Raw genomic sequence first — 16,292 nt, 5'->3', positions numbered from 1 at the left:
CCAAAATGTTTAACGGGGCAGTGAGTTTACATGGCGGCAGTGTGGGACGTGGGTGTGGTTCACCCTCCCTTTAATTAACCTGCAATCTCTGGGTTAATTAATGCCCTTGAAGGACAATTTTTCTCCCAATGGCCTCTATAGTTTCTCTCCAATTCACTGAAGCGTGCTGCAAGATTAGACAAGCACAACAACAATTAGAATATAGTGTCAAGTGTAAGTGTTAGTGTAAACACTAAAGAGTTGTTATGATCAGAATGTATTGTCAGGTCACTTGTACTGGAGTGGATGAGACCATGGGTATCTGCTGAATTTACAAGTCCAAATCGATGCTGAGATCCCGGTGGAAACAGGGTTGTTCTTTAGGGTTGGTTGCTGAGACAGTCTTGCACATGCCTGAGTGGGAGGGAGCCAGGGCATACTCTGGGGCCCCCTAACCTGTCCAGCTCACAGGGGCCCTCGAATTCCTGCTGACAGTACTCCTGCCTCCAAGCATGAATCTCTGTGCAGTTTCCTAGACACTGACCTGCACAGATCTGGGCTGACTCAGAGCCAGGGAACTGGGCAACGGGTTTCTCTGCCGTAGATGGGTTCAAAATCTATGAAGGGAAAGGAACTTGACCCTCACTTCCGGCTTTGCCTTGTGTATTTCTCAAGCAGTGCTCAGGGCTCCGAGGTCTAACAGTTCAGTGCCAGGCCTCAGGAATGCCAAGACCCCACTTGAGGCCTACTGGGGGCCACATACAACAGTGCTGAGGAGATGTGTGGGGGGAGTGGGGGTGGGTGGGGCAGTATGTCACAAAGTGCTGGGGATCAAACTTGGGGCTTTGAGATTGCAAGCCATGCACTCAAGTCCTTCTACCTTTCTTACTGCCTCTCCTCCCATCACAAACCACCCCATCTCCTTCCCCCTCTTCCTTTCTCCAGGATACTCTAGGAACAGTATGTGCTTGCTGGTTGGTTGTAAGATCCATGAGGCAATTCTCAGGGATGTCATCTCTTGTGCCTTCTGCCTCTGGAGCATGAGAACAATGCCTGCCCGCTTCTGTGAGCTCCACAGACACTGATATAAGAAAAAGAAGGAATAGTTGGAAGCCTGCCTCATGCGCAGGGGGAGAAGGCAGCTGGAATAGAGAAGGGATCACTAAGAAAATTTGGGTTGGAAGAATGGGTCGGGATGGGAGATGTGTGCTGAAAGCAGATAAAGGACTAAACATGATAACCTCTCAGTATCAGTATTGCAAACCATAATGCCCCAAAATAGAGAGAGAGTCTGGAAGAAATTGTCTGCCATAGAGGCAGGGGGAGGGTGGGAAAGAGAGAGATACTGGGGAGATTGGTGATGGGGAATGTGCACTGGTGGAGGGACGGGTGTTTGATCATTGTGTGATTGTAACTCAAACACGAAAGCTTGCAACTATATCTTACGGCGATTCAATAAAATTAAAAATTGTTTTTTAAAAATTTAAAAAAAGAAAAAGAAAAGACCAGGAGAAGCATCTTTATAAAGAATGTTTCCATTTACTTTATTATTTTAAACCTGAACCTGCATAAAATGATGGGGCGAGGGGAAAGAGGCGTGCATTGAGCTCAAAGTAGCCCCGTGACATAAACTGGGGACAAGCTCAGAGTTGGAGCCTGCAACAGCTCCACGGGGAGGACTCAGGATTTTCTGGGGGCTGATGGTGGAAAGGGGTCGTGGTCAAGTCTTAGGATGGGGCTCAGCCCACTGCATGGGAAAGAAGGGGATGGTGAAGGGACCACAAAGAGGGTCGTGGGGTTTGGGGATTCTGAACTAGCGAGACCCAGTTTTCTCCCTGACTCCAAATGGGGGACCAAGTGCCTCCCCCAGAGGGTGCAGCTCAAAAGGAGACTTAAAAGAAACTTAAGCCTGAAGTTTCTGATCAAGCAGCATCTTCCCTCTCTGCAGCGCTCACACTCCTACCCTCCTCCTTGCGCCAGGCAGGCCAAGTCCAGGCAGAGGGACAGACGCTCCTCCAAGCTCCCTGGAGCGGACAAGGGGCCCATGATGCGCTGTGTCCAGCCTGGCTGCCACCTCAGCGCCCGTGGGCTCACACATTGGTGTGCTGAGACCCCTCAGAGGCAGCACTGCCGGGCTGGCTCCGGCCCGAAGGGGCTGCGCTGGCTGCCCGGCTTCTCTGGCTCCCCAGACCCCCACCCGGGCTCCTCGGTGCCGTCTCGTCCATCTGCTTGATCTTCTCGTGCTCCTCCTTGAGGAAGAAGTCCACCAGCAAGCTCTTCTCTTTCTTGATCTGGTCACTGATGTCCGTGGGGATATCGGGGATCATCCAGTCCACAAGGACGCTGAGGAACATCACGAGGTTCTGCAGGAATTCAGGGGGAGAGGGGAAGGGGCACTGAGAGGAGTGTCCCCCTCATCGGAGGACACAGAACAAACAGCCCAGAAATCCCCCGGGACTCTGCTGTCTAAGAGATGCTGACCTCAGCCGTGGGTAACTAACTCCATCCCACCGTCCCTTTCCCCGTCTTCCTGCCCAAGGTAGGGAGAGAGCAAGATAACTCCCATCCCAGAGGGCCAGTTGCATAATCAGGGATCCCCAACCCGGAGCCCCTCATAGTTCCTCTTGGTATGCTTGGCCTCCAGCTGCTGGGAAGTGGCCAGGTACCCACAGCCCATGTCTCCCTGTCTGCTCCTTCAGCGCTGACCTTTGGCCTGGGCACCAAGTTCTGGTCTCTGCCAACCTCTCCCCACAGTTCCCTACTCCCCTTTTTCTGCTCTCTGCTCCACTTGGTCTGCCCAGGACCCCCGGGGGTCCATCCTGGCTGGATCAGCTGTGTTGGTGAACAAGAGACCAGAGGAAGTCTGTCTCCAGGGAACGTCTTGTCATGTCAAGGGGAAGATTGGACAAAATGAATTATTTAGGTCTTGCTTTGGGGGCAGACTTCGGGGCAGAGGGGCGAGTAGGTGGAAACATTCGAAATATGGTCGTGGGAAGGTGTAACGGTGGTGGGATTAGTGTTGGAGTATTAAATGTAATAAATGATTGTGAACAGCTTGATAAAAATAAAATAAAATTTAAAAAATAAAATAAAATCTAAAATGGCGGTGCTGAGCTATAATACAGTGGGTAGGGCATTTGCCTTGCATGTGGCCGACCCGGGTTCAGTTCCCAGCATCCCATATGGTCTCCCGAGCACCACCAGGAGTGATTCCTGAATGCAGAGCCAGGAGTAACTCCTATGCATTGCCGGGTGTGACCCAAAAAGAAAAAAAATCTAAAATGGCCATACCTTTTATGCTAAATGAAAAATAAGAATGAGTTGAAGTTTTTTTTTTAAAAAAGGGTGGGGGGGACACTGGTTACAGCTGGGCACACATCATTTGTCCCTGCCCTTCCCCATTCCCTATTCCCCTTGCTCCTCTCCCTCCTGCCATCTGGAGGTCAGGGAAGAAGCCCAGGACAGGGGCAGGCAGAGAATTCCCAAGGCCACCTTGAATCCCACATGTGCCAGAGCCTGGTAGGGGATCCACTGTGGTGTGTGTGTGTGTGTGTGTGTGTGTGTGTGTGTGTGTGTGTGTGTGTATGCATTGTCTCTGCTCTCCTTCACTCATGCCTCGCCATGAGTGGAATGTGACACGTGACCCAGAGTAAAGTGAGGAGACACCCCTGGGCTGAGCCGTCTGTCAAAGGTATCGCCCCATCTCTCCCGAGAAAGAATGGCTGTCTTCTTTCCATGAAAGATGAGCCGGTGGGCTTCTTCACTTCCTGGGCAGGGGTCCGGTGGACCAGGATACCTTAGAGCCCCCCAGAGAGCTGCCCGGCAGGGCACACAAAAGCCTGCAGGAGTCTGAGAAAAGACCCGCAGGACCCCAAGTGGGGCCAGGCGCTCTGAGCAATTGGAGCTGCAGCTATTGAAGGTGATAGGAATCGCCGGTTCAGGTTTGCTATTCAGGCAGGCCGGGCTCCAGGGCTCTGCAGCCCTTCCCGCCAGATGTCACGGGGACCAACTCAACGTGAACAAAGGAGAGAGTGCTGGAGGAGAAAGGTCCGGAACGGGAGCCCTTCCACGGGCTGCAGAGACCAGCCAGAGCTGAGTCGGCCCTAGACTCAGGTTGTTTTCGCTGACTCTTCCCATTGACCTTTCTTATATGGGGTTTGGATGGAACTCCCTCTTCCCACCAAACTGTAGGCTACATGCACGTCTTTCTAGTAACCTACTCGTGCTGGGAGGTCATTCTGCCTCCCCACTGGGAAAGTTCCCTCATTCAACTCCTGGTCCTCACCTGCCACATCGCATTCCCTGGCTGGTTCCTCAAGACCATGCAAGGCTGCAGAGGAGGGGCAGGGAGAAGACACGGCTCGTCCCCACTCACCCCTGCTACAGCCTGCATCAAAACCAGCTGTTCCTGCTTTTTGAATCACACCCGGTGATGCTCAGGCTCTGCACTCAGGAATTACTCCTGGCGGTGCTCAGGGGGACCATATGGGATGCTAGGAATTGAACCTGGGTTGGCTGCTTGCAAGGCAAATGCCCTCGCCACTGTGCTTTTGCTTCAGCCCCCAACCAGATGTTCCTGATGACAACAATTTACCTGGAAGATGATGACAAAGGCCAGGCGTGCAGACAGAACCGACCAGTACTGTTTGGAAAACTCGTATGGGTTCGGGGCCCAGGGTGGTTCTCGGTAATCCTTAAACCTGCCCAAAGACAAACGTGTGGTGAGTTGGGGAGGAGACAGAATAGCACCTGCAGGCACAAAGCAGCAAGAACATGCTGGACTCCCAGGTTTGGAGAGTAGTGGGACACTGCAGAGAAATCCAGGCCATCCATGAGAAGAAAAGAACCAAATTCCCTCAAAAACAAACAAAGCCACTTAGTGGTCGCTTCTCCATCCCAGCTGCTTAAAGTAGACTATGGATGGACACTTAGTACCTGTATCACAAACCATAACATTCAAACCATAACCCTCGAAAAGGAGAGAGAGAGAGAGAGAGAGAGAGAGAGAGAGAGAGAGAGAGAGAGAGTGTAAAAGGGAATGTGCCTGCCACGGAGGCAGGGGCTGGTAGGGAGAGGGATACTGGAAACATTGGTGGTGGAGAATGGGCACTGGTGGAAGGATGGGTATGCGAATATTGTTTAATTGAAACACAATCATGAAAGTTTGTAAGTCTGTAACAGTATCTCACAGTATCACTGTATCACTGTCATCCCATTATTCATCGATTTGCTCAAGCGGGCACCAGTAATGTCTGCATTTGTCCTAGCCCTGAGATTTTAGCAGCCCCTCCTTACTCGCACTTCCCAACAGTGCAGCATTGGAGGCTGTTTCAGGGTCAGGGGAATGAGACACATCATTGCTACTGCTTTTGGCATATCGAATACGGCACAGGAGTTTGCCAGGCTCTGCTGTGCGGGCAGGATACTCTCAGTAGCTTGCTGGGTTCTCCGAGAAGGAGAATTAGACTATATAAGAGATTGTGTGGCTGCATATGTGGCCGCGCACTTTTGGGAGCTTTGTTTTATAGTCTCTGATGCTTTGTTTAGCTTTATATAGCTTTGTTTTATAGTCTTTGTTTTATAATCTCACAGTGATTCATTAACATTTTAAAAAATGCTAGAAATGACTTTGTGGGGGTAGCTGTACCCAGTAGTGCCTGGGGATCAAACCCAGGCTTCCCACATGCTCCAGCTCTCTGAGCCATCTCTCCAATCCCCAGCCTAGAAATGTCCCCAATGTTTCATCTAGTCTCTATACACCGTGCCCCCACCCCAATGTCCAGAGGAGTCCAGGAATCAGGAGGTCCAATAAAGGGATTGGAGGGTCCATCTGGGTTCCCAGAGGAGGAAGACTCCCTATACATGTATCCAAGTTCTCTGGAGCCCAGATTGGTGATAATATAAATGCCGGGAGACAGCTGTAGGATTCAACTCCAATTGACTTCAGCCTTGAAGGGGGTTGGCCACAGAGCTGCATGGTTGTAGCCAAAGGAACTAAAGACCAAACTGGAGGTGCATTGGGTGTGAGGGACTTGGGGGTGATCATGATTCATGGGTCCTTTCCTGACCATCCTTATGATTTTTTTCCTGAGGCTTAATGTTCAAAAGGCTAGGATGCTGCATGCGAGCTCCCCCTTCTCTCTGAGGCTCGTGGGGAAGTTAAGAGATCTCCTCGTCACTGTCTCGACCCCTGCCCCCCGTGCTGGGATGACTCTCCTAAAGAAGGGCCCATTTTCTCAGACTCACTATTTTTGTTTTCTAAAAAAAAAAGAGAAGCGCTGAAGAGCAATGGCCTGTCAAGGACCTGTGCATGCAACTGAAATCTGAAGCTCAGGAAAGAAAAACCAGTGCTGGGCTGGAGGAAGAGATAAGCCCCTAAGCTAAGCACCAAGACTGAGCGGTGTGTTGGCAGGGCAGGATGGTAGTGTGGAGGGAGGGTATGGGGCTAGGTTCAGGGGACTGTCTGAGAAAATAAGATCATTGCCTGAGCTTTTCTGGCCGTTTTCTGGGCTCCTGTTTAGAAACATGCTTTCAGGTGGGTATTGCTTCCCCCACACAGTAGAAACTAAGACTTAGAGACACTAAATTACCTGGCCAGGGCCCTGGGGCTGAGTCAGAAGTGAGTGCCAAGGGAGAAGTCAAACCTGGTGCATTCCCTCTTGCCATCCCTTGCTATAGAGCACCTCGTCAACAGCTGCTGTCTGCGGGGCGAACTCAGAAATGGGTGCCCTCTCTGTACCCTGTCACGTCCCCCAAACCACCAGCTTCTCAGCAAGATCCCTCTTAAAGTGGGGAGTACTTCTTGAAGAAGGACCCTCTTAAAGATGAAGGAAGAGAGTGTAAATTAGAGGATAATAGGAAGGGGGCAGAACGATAGTACAATGCGTAGGGCTTGCATGCAGCTGACCAGGGTTTGATCCACACCATCTCATAAGGTCCCCTGAGCACTTCCAGGAGTGATTCCTGATTGAAGAGTCAGAGGGGGTCCTGAGTACTTCCAGGTGTGACCCAAAAAAGAGGAGGAGAAGAAGAAGAAGAAGAAGAAGAAGAAGAAGAAGAAGAAGAAGAAGAAGAAGAAGAAGAAGCAGGAGGAGGAGGAGGACGAGGAGGAGGACGAGGACGAGGAGGACGAGGACGAGGAGGAAGAGGATGAGGAGGACAAAGAGGAGGAGGATGAGGAAGAGGACGAGGAGGAGGAGTTGAAGGAGGATGAGAAGGATGAGGAGGATGAGGAGGAGGACGAGGAGGAGGAAGAGGAGGAGGAGGAGGAGGAGAAGAAGAAGAAGAAGAAGAAGAAGAAGAAGAAGAAGAAGAAGAAGAAGAAGAAGAAGAAGAAGCAGGAGGAGGAGGAGGACGAGGACGAGGAGGACGAGGACGAGGAGGAAGAGGATGAGGAGGACAAAGAGGAGGAGGACGAGGAGGAGGAGGAGGAGGAGGTGAAGGAGGAGGAGGAGGAGGAGGAGGAGGAGGAGAAGAAGAAGAAGAAGAAGAAGAAGAAGAAGAAGAAGAAGAAGAGAAAAGAAAAGAAAAAGAAAAAGAAAAAGAAAAAAGGAGTAAGATAGTTGCCAGTGATAGTACAGCTGGTAGGGCATTTGCCTTGCACGCAGCTGACTTGGGTTTGATCCCTGGCCTCCCATATGGTTCCCTGAGAACTTCCAGGAGTAATTCCTGAGTGCAGAGCCAGGAGTCACCCCTGACCATCGCTGGATGTGACCCCAGAATAAAAACAAATAAACAAAAAAGAGGAAGATAAAAAGAGAAGTGAGCCCAGACATGGAAAAAGCGAGAGGAAGAACATGGGCCAGAGAAAGGCGAAGTGGACATGGAGCCCAAGACCAGGGCTGGGAGAGAGACCAGGAAGCCCCTCCCCATCAGACCCCCGCCCTCTTCCAACAGCTGATCCCAGCTGTTGCAGGCACTTGGGTTGACATCCAGATAAAAAGCGCAGGGAGCTCCAGCCCAGCCAAACACCACAGGATTCATCATATCCACCCATGGCTGAGGACAGAAACATGGCCAGCTCCAGATGATGTTGGCCAAAGGCAGAGAGGGCCACAGTGGCCAAAGGAGCAGGGCAACTCCAGGGTCCCCCATAGTCCTGTGTCCACTTCTTAAAATGGATGGACATTTATCCCCGACTCTTCTCAACACCCACCCAGGAAGAGCACTCCACAGCTGACCCTCGCCACGGGGCAATCCCGCCCCAGCCCCAGTCCTGAAACCACAGGCAACTTCATCTTCATTTCTCTTGTTATCTTGCTCCATCGACCAGGGCACAGCTGCTGGGTGACCTTCTGTTGAGGAGCCGCTACTCAGCGTTCTCTTTTCCCCATTCTGAAAAGAATCCATCAGTAATCCAATTCTGCTAGATTCAGTCCCATCTCAGCTAGTAACTCCCCACACAGCTTTTGGAAATAGTCACTTTGCCTACTCGGAGCGCCTGAAACCTGTGGTGAATCTAACAGGCACATCCATGTAATTAGGGATCTGAGGGAGGAGAAACAGGGAACTGCTTCCAATGAGTTCACTTTGGAAACATCTCCTGGCTGAGAGCGGATGGTGGGAGAAGCACCGGGCAAGCGGCTCATGGAAAAGGGAAAAGCATGGGACAGGGGACAGGATGGAACAATTGATGAATTAGACACCACGTGCATTTCTCTTTCCAAATCTTTCAAAGAATTGTGACTTACTGTGGTCAGAAATATTCTTGATATCAATGTGCATATATCACTAAAATAATGACAGCAACAGTACTTATCCCCCCTGTAAAACTACATGAGTTGTTTTTTGTTTTCTTTTGTTTTGTTTTGTTTTGTTTTGCTTTGTAGGTCACACTCGGTGATGCTCAGGGGTTACTCCTGGCTCTACACTCAGAAATCACTTCTGGAGGTACTCAGGGGACCATATGGTGTGTATGTGTGTCTCTGCATGTCTTTGTATGTATCCATTTATGTGTATGTGATTTGTGTCTGTGCATATATCTGTGCGTCACTGTGTATACGTCTATGTGTCTCTGTATATGTATTTGTGTGGGATGCTGGGATTCGAACCAGGGTTGGCCATCGATTTGCTCGAGCAGGCTCAATAACGTCTCCATTGTGAGACTTCTTGTTACTGTGTTTGGCCTATTGAATACTCTCAGTAGCTTGCCAAGCTCTCCAAAAGGGGCAGAGGAATCGAACCCGGCTCGGCCGGGCTGGCTGTGTGCAAGGTAAACGCCCTACAGGTAGGGCATTTGACTTGCACGCGGTCAACCCAGGTTCGATTCCCAGCACCCCATATGGTCCCCCGGACTCACCAGGAGTGATGCCTGAGCACAGAGCCAGGAGTAAGCCCTAAGAACCAGGTCGGCCATGTGCAAGACAAACGCCCTACCTGCTGTGCTATCGCTCCAGCCCCACATGGATACTTTTCTATGCTGTTTTGTTCATTTCATCCCATTCCGTTAGAAATCTATCCTCTCCTATTCTGTCTGTTCTATCCCCTTCCATTCTGATTCCATCCTCTCCTATCCTATTTTATTCTTTAAAATGCTGGTCATAACCTGCTAAAGTTACTTCATAAATCTGCTCCTGGACTACAATGCATAGTTTTAAAAACATGGATTTTGTCAGTCTCTGCCATCAGGCAAATTAGTGGCTGTTTATATCCAAATATAAGTTCATAATTTAAAAAATAAATTCCTTTGGAAAAAGTCAGGTTTAGCAAATGTTTTTACTGAGTAGTGAGAAGATGCTAATTAAAGAAAGATAAACAATCAGTTTTAATGCTCATAATGGCAACAGAAGAGAATAGTTAATGAAGTGAGCTAATTTGTGTCTGGGGTTACTCCTGGCTCTGCACTCAGGAATTACTCCTGGTGGTGCTTGGGGGACCATATGGGATGCTGGGAACCGAACCCGGGTCGGCCACATGCAAGGCAAATGCCCTATTTACTGTGCTATCTATCCAGCCCCAGAATCTTTATTTTATGAAGAATTACTTTTACAATGAAAAGTTTCACCGTTTCAAAAGAAGAATGTAATTAATGGCAATATTCAGTTGACCTCAATACATTTCTTTTTATGCTAAGCTTTCAGGAATAAAATGACACTGTTACTAAGACTCCCACAATAACTATAACTGGTCTCGAAAGCAACATTATGTTTTAGCTTTAAAGCTACCTACTATTTTTGGACTGGAGAGATAGTACAGAGGGTAGGGTGTTAGCTTTGCATGTGGCCAACCCGGATAGATTTGATCCCCAACATGGCATATCATTCCGATTACTCCAGGAGTAATTCCTGAGTTCAGAGCCAGAAGTAATCCCTTAACATTGAAAGGTGTACACTCCCCCCCCCCCAAAATAAAGACAACAACAACAACAAACCCTACATACTATTTTACCTGGACTGGCCTCGCAATCACATTCATTGATTTGAATTTATATATCAGCTAAAAAAATAAGGCGCCTATTTACTCAAATTATATTTTGTTGTTATGAAACAACTAAAGAAACATCTTAAAAACTGTACAAGTTCATCTCATATTAGTGTAGGAAGAATGTCTGAGAAAGTAGGATTGATCAGGGAACAAGCAGAAGAAAAGAAAGAGGTTGCTGAAATGTTTAGAATTTTTGATGTTTGTTTTGTTTATTTGGACTGGAGTGATCGCACAGCAGGTAGGGCATTTGTCTTGCATGCAGCCAACCCAGGTTTGATTCCTCCATCCTTCTCAGAGAGTGGGGCAAGCTACCGAGAGTATCCCGCCCACATGGCAGAGGCTGGCAAACTACCCATGGCATATTTGATATGCCAAAAACAGTAACAACAAGTCTCACAATGGAGATGTTATTGGTGCCCGCTAGAGTAAATCGATGAACGACAGGACGACAGTGCAATAAAGCAGTGCAGTTTTGTTTATTTCGGAGGTTGGTGGGGGGGTTCACAGCCCTGTGCTCGGGGGCTACTCCAGGCTCTGTGCTCAAAGGAGACCCCTGGCAATGCTTGGGGACCATAGCAGGTACTGAGAGTGGAACTGGGTGTCAGCGGCATGGAAAACACTCACCTTACATCCACCAATATCTCTTGCCCTGAATTTTTATAGGGCTAGATCGACATATTCTATTTGTCTAGAACTGTTAATTTTTTTTTTCAAAGCAGAAGCAACATTTTGGAGATGACGTGGGGCCTTGACTTTTATGGGTGGGGAGAATGGGATGCTGGGAGGGAAGAGAAGTTCCTTCTTCCCCCCACTCTCGATTTCAATCCCATCCCCTCCCACGCCCTCGTGATGTCCAGTGACTTTGGCCTCCCTGTCATTCCTCAAGACACACAATCCATGAGGGTGGGACGCTCGCTCAGATAAGAAACTGGGGGTTCTCATTGATTGGCAGGAGCATGATCAGGCTTAAATCCTTAATCCTTTACTCTTTCTTTCTTTCTTTCTTTCTTTCTTTCTTTCTATCAAATAAAATGAGGTTTGGGTTGCAAGCTGCATAGGTTCCTAAGGCATTTCAGCTCAATAGTGGTGCATAAAATAATAATGATGATAATAGTTCCGATGAAAATAAAAATAAGGGGCTGAAGCAATACACAGCGGGTACTGTGTTTGCCTTGCACAGGGCCAACCTGGGTTTGATTCCCAGCATCCCATATTGTCCCCCAAGCACCGCCAGGAGCAATTCCTGAGTGCAGAGCCAGGAGTAATCCCTGAGCATCTCTGGGTGTGGCCCCCCAAAGCAATAAATAAGTAAATAAATAATAAATATCATATTAACACCACCATAATTACCTACAATATTTTCATATCCTCCAAGCTACTTCAAACTGCCTCCTGAAATTGGTCTCTAACAAGGGGACACAGAATAGGCAATTAGAAATTAATGAGAGCTGTGTTCAGCCAGGGGTGGATAAAGATCTGCAGGGGCAACACCCGGAAAAGGCTCCCCCTTGATTTCAGGAGACCCAGATGTCAGTCAGCCCTGGGCTGGAAGGGGGCTCACCTTTCAAAGACTTTGCGGAAGGCCTGGGGATAGGAACTTGGGAGCTGCTGAGAAGTTTGGCTGGATCCTTGCCAGGAGGCTGTCTGGCTGCCTAGACTCTATCCAATTGTCTCCTAGATTTGGGGGACCCGCTGACCCCACTCCTCCATTCCAGTGCTGCCCCAATAGCATCCCTCCTCTAGGACATCTTGGTCCTGGTTCCCACCTCCTGGTCACTGAGCATGCAACAGACCGACATCAGCACGCTGCCAAAGGGAACACCCTGCAAATCTGCACAACGGCGGAAATCACATTGGTCCAGAAACGCCTGGAATGCTTCTCCAATGAGAAGCCAGAGCCTTGTCCTAACTTCGGGGTCTATTTTTAAGCTACCTTGGCAAGACCACATTGGAGCTTGAGACCTCAATTTTATGTGACTCCATGTATTGCCAGAGGTCACAGAAAGCTAAGAACAAGAAGGGTCATCGAGTTCCCAACACTCTTTGCCAGAAAGTCAGGGCTAACTTCATTTCCCACCGTGACTGGGGTTTAAAACACTGGGTTGGGATTAGCCGTAGACTTGCTATTGATTCTCACACACTGTCTCTCCATCCTCCATATGCCACCCCCTTTGTCGCTATTTTCCCTTTTTTGGAAGGGGTTGTTTGGGTTTGGGGATGCTCAGGAATTATTCCTGTCTCTGCTCAGAAGTAACCCTCTTGTGGTACCAACAGAGGACCATATGTGGTGCCAGTGAAGGAATAGTAACTTGGTTCATCAAAACCATAAAAGTAACACACTCTTATAAGCATATTACCTGAACTGAAAAAAAAAAGTTAAGTTGCAAAGGCTGGCAAGCTACCCGTGACGTATTCAATATGCCAAACACAGTAACAACAAGTGTCACAATCGAGACGATACTGGGCCCGCTCCAGCAAATTGATGAACAATGGGAGGACAATTCTACAGTGCTAAGTCACTGATATCTCTGAAAAGCATATTCAATATTCACAACTGAGGTCAGGGGCAAGGTGGCAGGCCCTCCATGCTCTGGATAGACAAGGTTTCTAGAATAACAGAATAATGGAAGGAATCAATTGGTCTTGACTCCATGCAGGGCAAGTCATCAATGTGGGTGTTACTTCCTGCTGCACAGGCATTGGGGGGTAGTGGTGGAGGACTTAGTTCTTGGACAATTGAGAGTTTTTGCATAGGATCAGTTTCTAGACACCTCTGCAATCATGGAGAACTCTGGCTTTTTTTTTTTTTTTGCTTTTTGGGTCACACCAGGTGATGCTCAGGGGTTACTCCTGCCTCTGTACTCAGGGATTACTCCTGACAGTGCTTGGGGAACCATATAGGGTGCCAGGAATCGAACCCGAGTTGGCCTCGTGCAAGGCAAACGCCCTACCCGCTGTGCTATTGCTCCACCCTGAACTCTGACTTTCTAAGCCTCAGTTGCTTTGTTAATTTGGGGGGTGGGGGTGGGATTGGGTTTTCTTTCTTTTTTTTTTCCTAACTATAATAAGGAATTTTAGGGCCAGAGTGATACAATAGAGGGTATGGCACTTGCCTTGCATACTGCCAACCTGAGTTTCCCCAACGTTCCATATCACACCCACCAGGAGGGGTCCCTGATTGCAGAACCAGGAGTAAGCCCTGATTACTGCCAGCTGTGCCACCCCTCCCCCCGGAAAAAATAAAAACAGAAACAGTAGAAGTTTCAACAAGAATATTTCTATGATACCCCTGAGGTATAAAAATGAGTGGATAATTCTTAGTTCTCAGTGTTTGTTTAATGTAAACATCTGTTGATCTGCTGTCTGATTCCGTGGACCCCACTGGAATAGATCTAGATAATGAGAAAAGGTCTCAAAGGCCTCAAACTTCTGCAGTGAAGTTACATCTTGGGTTGACGGGCCTGAATCCAGGATCATGGACAGCTGGCCCAGCACACCAGCCACATGAAGGAATGACCCTGTACTAGATACAATCCAGTTTGTATATGACTTTAATCCCAGAGTCAGACTCTTTACTGCCCCAGAGGTGAAAATACCAAAAATATGAGACTTATAAATTAATGAACTCACCTCTTCTGGAGCGATAGCACAGCGGTAGGGCATTTGCCTTGCACGCAGCCAACAGTTCGATTCCTCTGCCCCTCTCGGAGAGCCCGGCAAGCTACCGAGAGTATCTCACCCACACGGCAGAGCCCGGGAAGCTCCCCGTGACGTATTCGATATGCCAAACACAGTAACAACAAAGTCTCCAATGGAGACGTTACTGGGCCCACTCGAGCAAATCAATGATCAATAGGAGGGCCTTTACTTTACTTTACTTTTACACCTCTTCTGATATCTAGTCCCCAATTTTGCATCTTTGGGGGATGGAGAGCTGGACTTGAACCCCAAAACTACGTCCCCTGGGACCCCCCTCCATTGAAATAAAACATGAATCAAGCCGTTCCACTGAGAAATCTGGGTGGAGATGTAAATTGTTTTCTCTACTTCACGGTCTCAGTCCTAACAGGCCATCTCAACCAATGACGGACCTTGGGTACCAAGGTATCTCAGGTGGAAGGATGTGACACATCGACCAGTGTCATCACTGCTACAAATAGAATGGGAACACTGCTTATACACAGGAATTCTAGATCAGGCACCATATGGGAAGGTTCAAGAAAGCCATGCATTTTCCTTGCAATACCCTCTTCTAGTTTCTTCGTGATATTTGTAGCTCCTGTTTTGTTTGATAAATATGTGTGGTGTTGCCTTTGATTGATTAAGTCCTTTATGGGCATTGTATTTTAACCAAAGAAAAGACAGTTCAAGAATTTATTGCTGGACTGGAGAGAAAGCCTTAGTTGCATGTCTGACACACACAGGGACCCAGGTTCGATCCCCAGTACCAAGCATGGCTAAAGTAGCTCCGTTAGCCCTTGTTTTTGCAGGGGAGGCCCCTCTCCCTGCAAAAAACAAAACCCAAAACCTCACTCTTCTCTTTGTTTTTTTTTTTGAGGTAAATAGTGCAGTGTTTGTTATTTTGGGGGCTGTGTTGAAATTTCCTAGTCATGCTTCTAACTTGAATCTCACTAAAATTTCAGGTTAGAGTATCTAGGATTCAGTGGAAATAGCCCTCTCCTTTCTTTCTTTCTTTCTTTCTTTCTTTCTTTCTTTCTTTCTTCTGGCTTTTTGGGTCACACCCGGCATTGCTAAGGTTTCTCCTGGCTCTTCACTTAGGAATTATTCCTGACAATGCTCGGAGACCATATGGGATGCCAGGGATTGAACCTGGGTCTGTTGCATGCAAAGCAAACACTCACCCTATCCACTGTACTATCACTCCAGCCCCCTCCCCCAGCCCCCTCAGATTTCATACTATCATTATACATTCAGTAGTAGTGAAATCCAATTCACTATCTTCTATTGAGATTCTCTTAGCATGGTCTACATCTTGTCAATGGACTCAAAGCATCTTCTCACCTCAGCCCAAGTATGGCAAAGATTCTGACTCCTATTATCACTAACATCTCTTGGCATCACCTTTGAAATAAGAACTGGGTCACCTTCTTCCTTTCTCAATTTCTTTTCTTACTCTTGTTTAAACCTTCATCATTCCTGTCTGAATGATAGCCCTCCCTGACTAGATTCAAGTAAAACCGCTTCTGGTTCTATCATGCTTGACTGCCCTCCTTTCCTGTTTACTTTCTTTTCAGGGGGTTGGGTCATATGTAGGGGGCTCAGGGTTTATTCCTGGTTCTTTGCTCAGGAGGGACCCCTGCATTGCTCAGGTCACCAGGTGCAGTGCTGGGGATTTGAATGCAAGGCCAGTTGCACTGTCCTCCCTGTTACTTTACCTGCAGAACTGGACATCCTGATCAAATTGGGAGGATTCGGGTTGTGTGCCTTCCTTCAGCTGGCTGACATTGAAGAAGGAAAGGGTGTGGTTGATAAAGCCGTGCAGAGTCCCATTGTTACTGTAGGAGTACTGGTAAACCAGGCGGGGGATAAAGTCGGAGGTGACAGCGATGACGAAAGCCTGAGGAACAGAATGAAAATCACTTGAGGAGAGGCTGGGTGGTGACCATCCAGGTGGCAGTGTTCAGTCTGACTGCAAGACTGACTCCCACAGGCCTCTCGCCCAGAAGTCCTTTGCTTGGAGTTTGCATGGCCAGCTTGTGTGGCTTCTCATCCTTGGTGTGTGTGTGTGTGTGTGTGTGTGTGTGTGTGTGTGTGTGTGTACTATCTTGTAAGAGAGAGAAAGAGAGTGACAGAGAGACAGACAGACAGGGACACACACACACACAGACAGTCAGACACAAACACAGACAGAAAAACGCAGAGAGAGAGAG

At 48.3% G+C, this 16,292-nt stretch overlaps 1 protein-coding gene across 1 annotated transcript in view; it reads right to left on the bottom strand.

The window, feature by feature from the left end:
- Positions 1 to 2,069: 2,069 nt before the first annotated feature.
- The window catches only part of ANO2 (anoctamin 2), a 393,938-nt gene continuing 379,715 nt past the window's right edge, over positions 2,070 to 16,292 (bottom strand). Inside the window, exons 23-25 of the mRNA XM_056108654.1 lie at positions 15,798 to 15,979; positions 4,574 to 4,679; positions 2,070 to 2,342 (exon numbers count right to left, since the gene is read on the bottom strand). Of these exons, the coding sequence (XP_055964629.1) occupies positions 2,070 to 2,342; positions 4,574 to 4,679; positions 15,798 to 15,979 (561 nt within the window). The remainder of the gene's footprint in view (positions 2,343 to 4,573; positions 4,680 to 15,797; positions 15,980 to 16,292) is intronic.

Source organism: Sorex fumeus, unplaced genomic scaffold, assembly GCF_029834395.1.
Source record: "Sorex fumeus unplaced genomic scaffold, SorFum_2.1 ptg000231l, whole genome shotgun sequence".
NCBI lineage: Eukaryota > Metazoa > Chordata > Mammalia > Eulipotyphla > Soricidae > Sorex > Sorex fumeus.
Note: the sequence above shows the minus strand (reverse complement) of the source record. Positions and strands in the feature narration are given on the sequence as shown.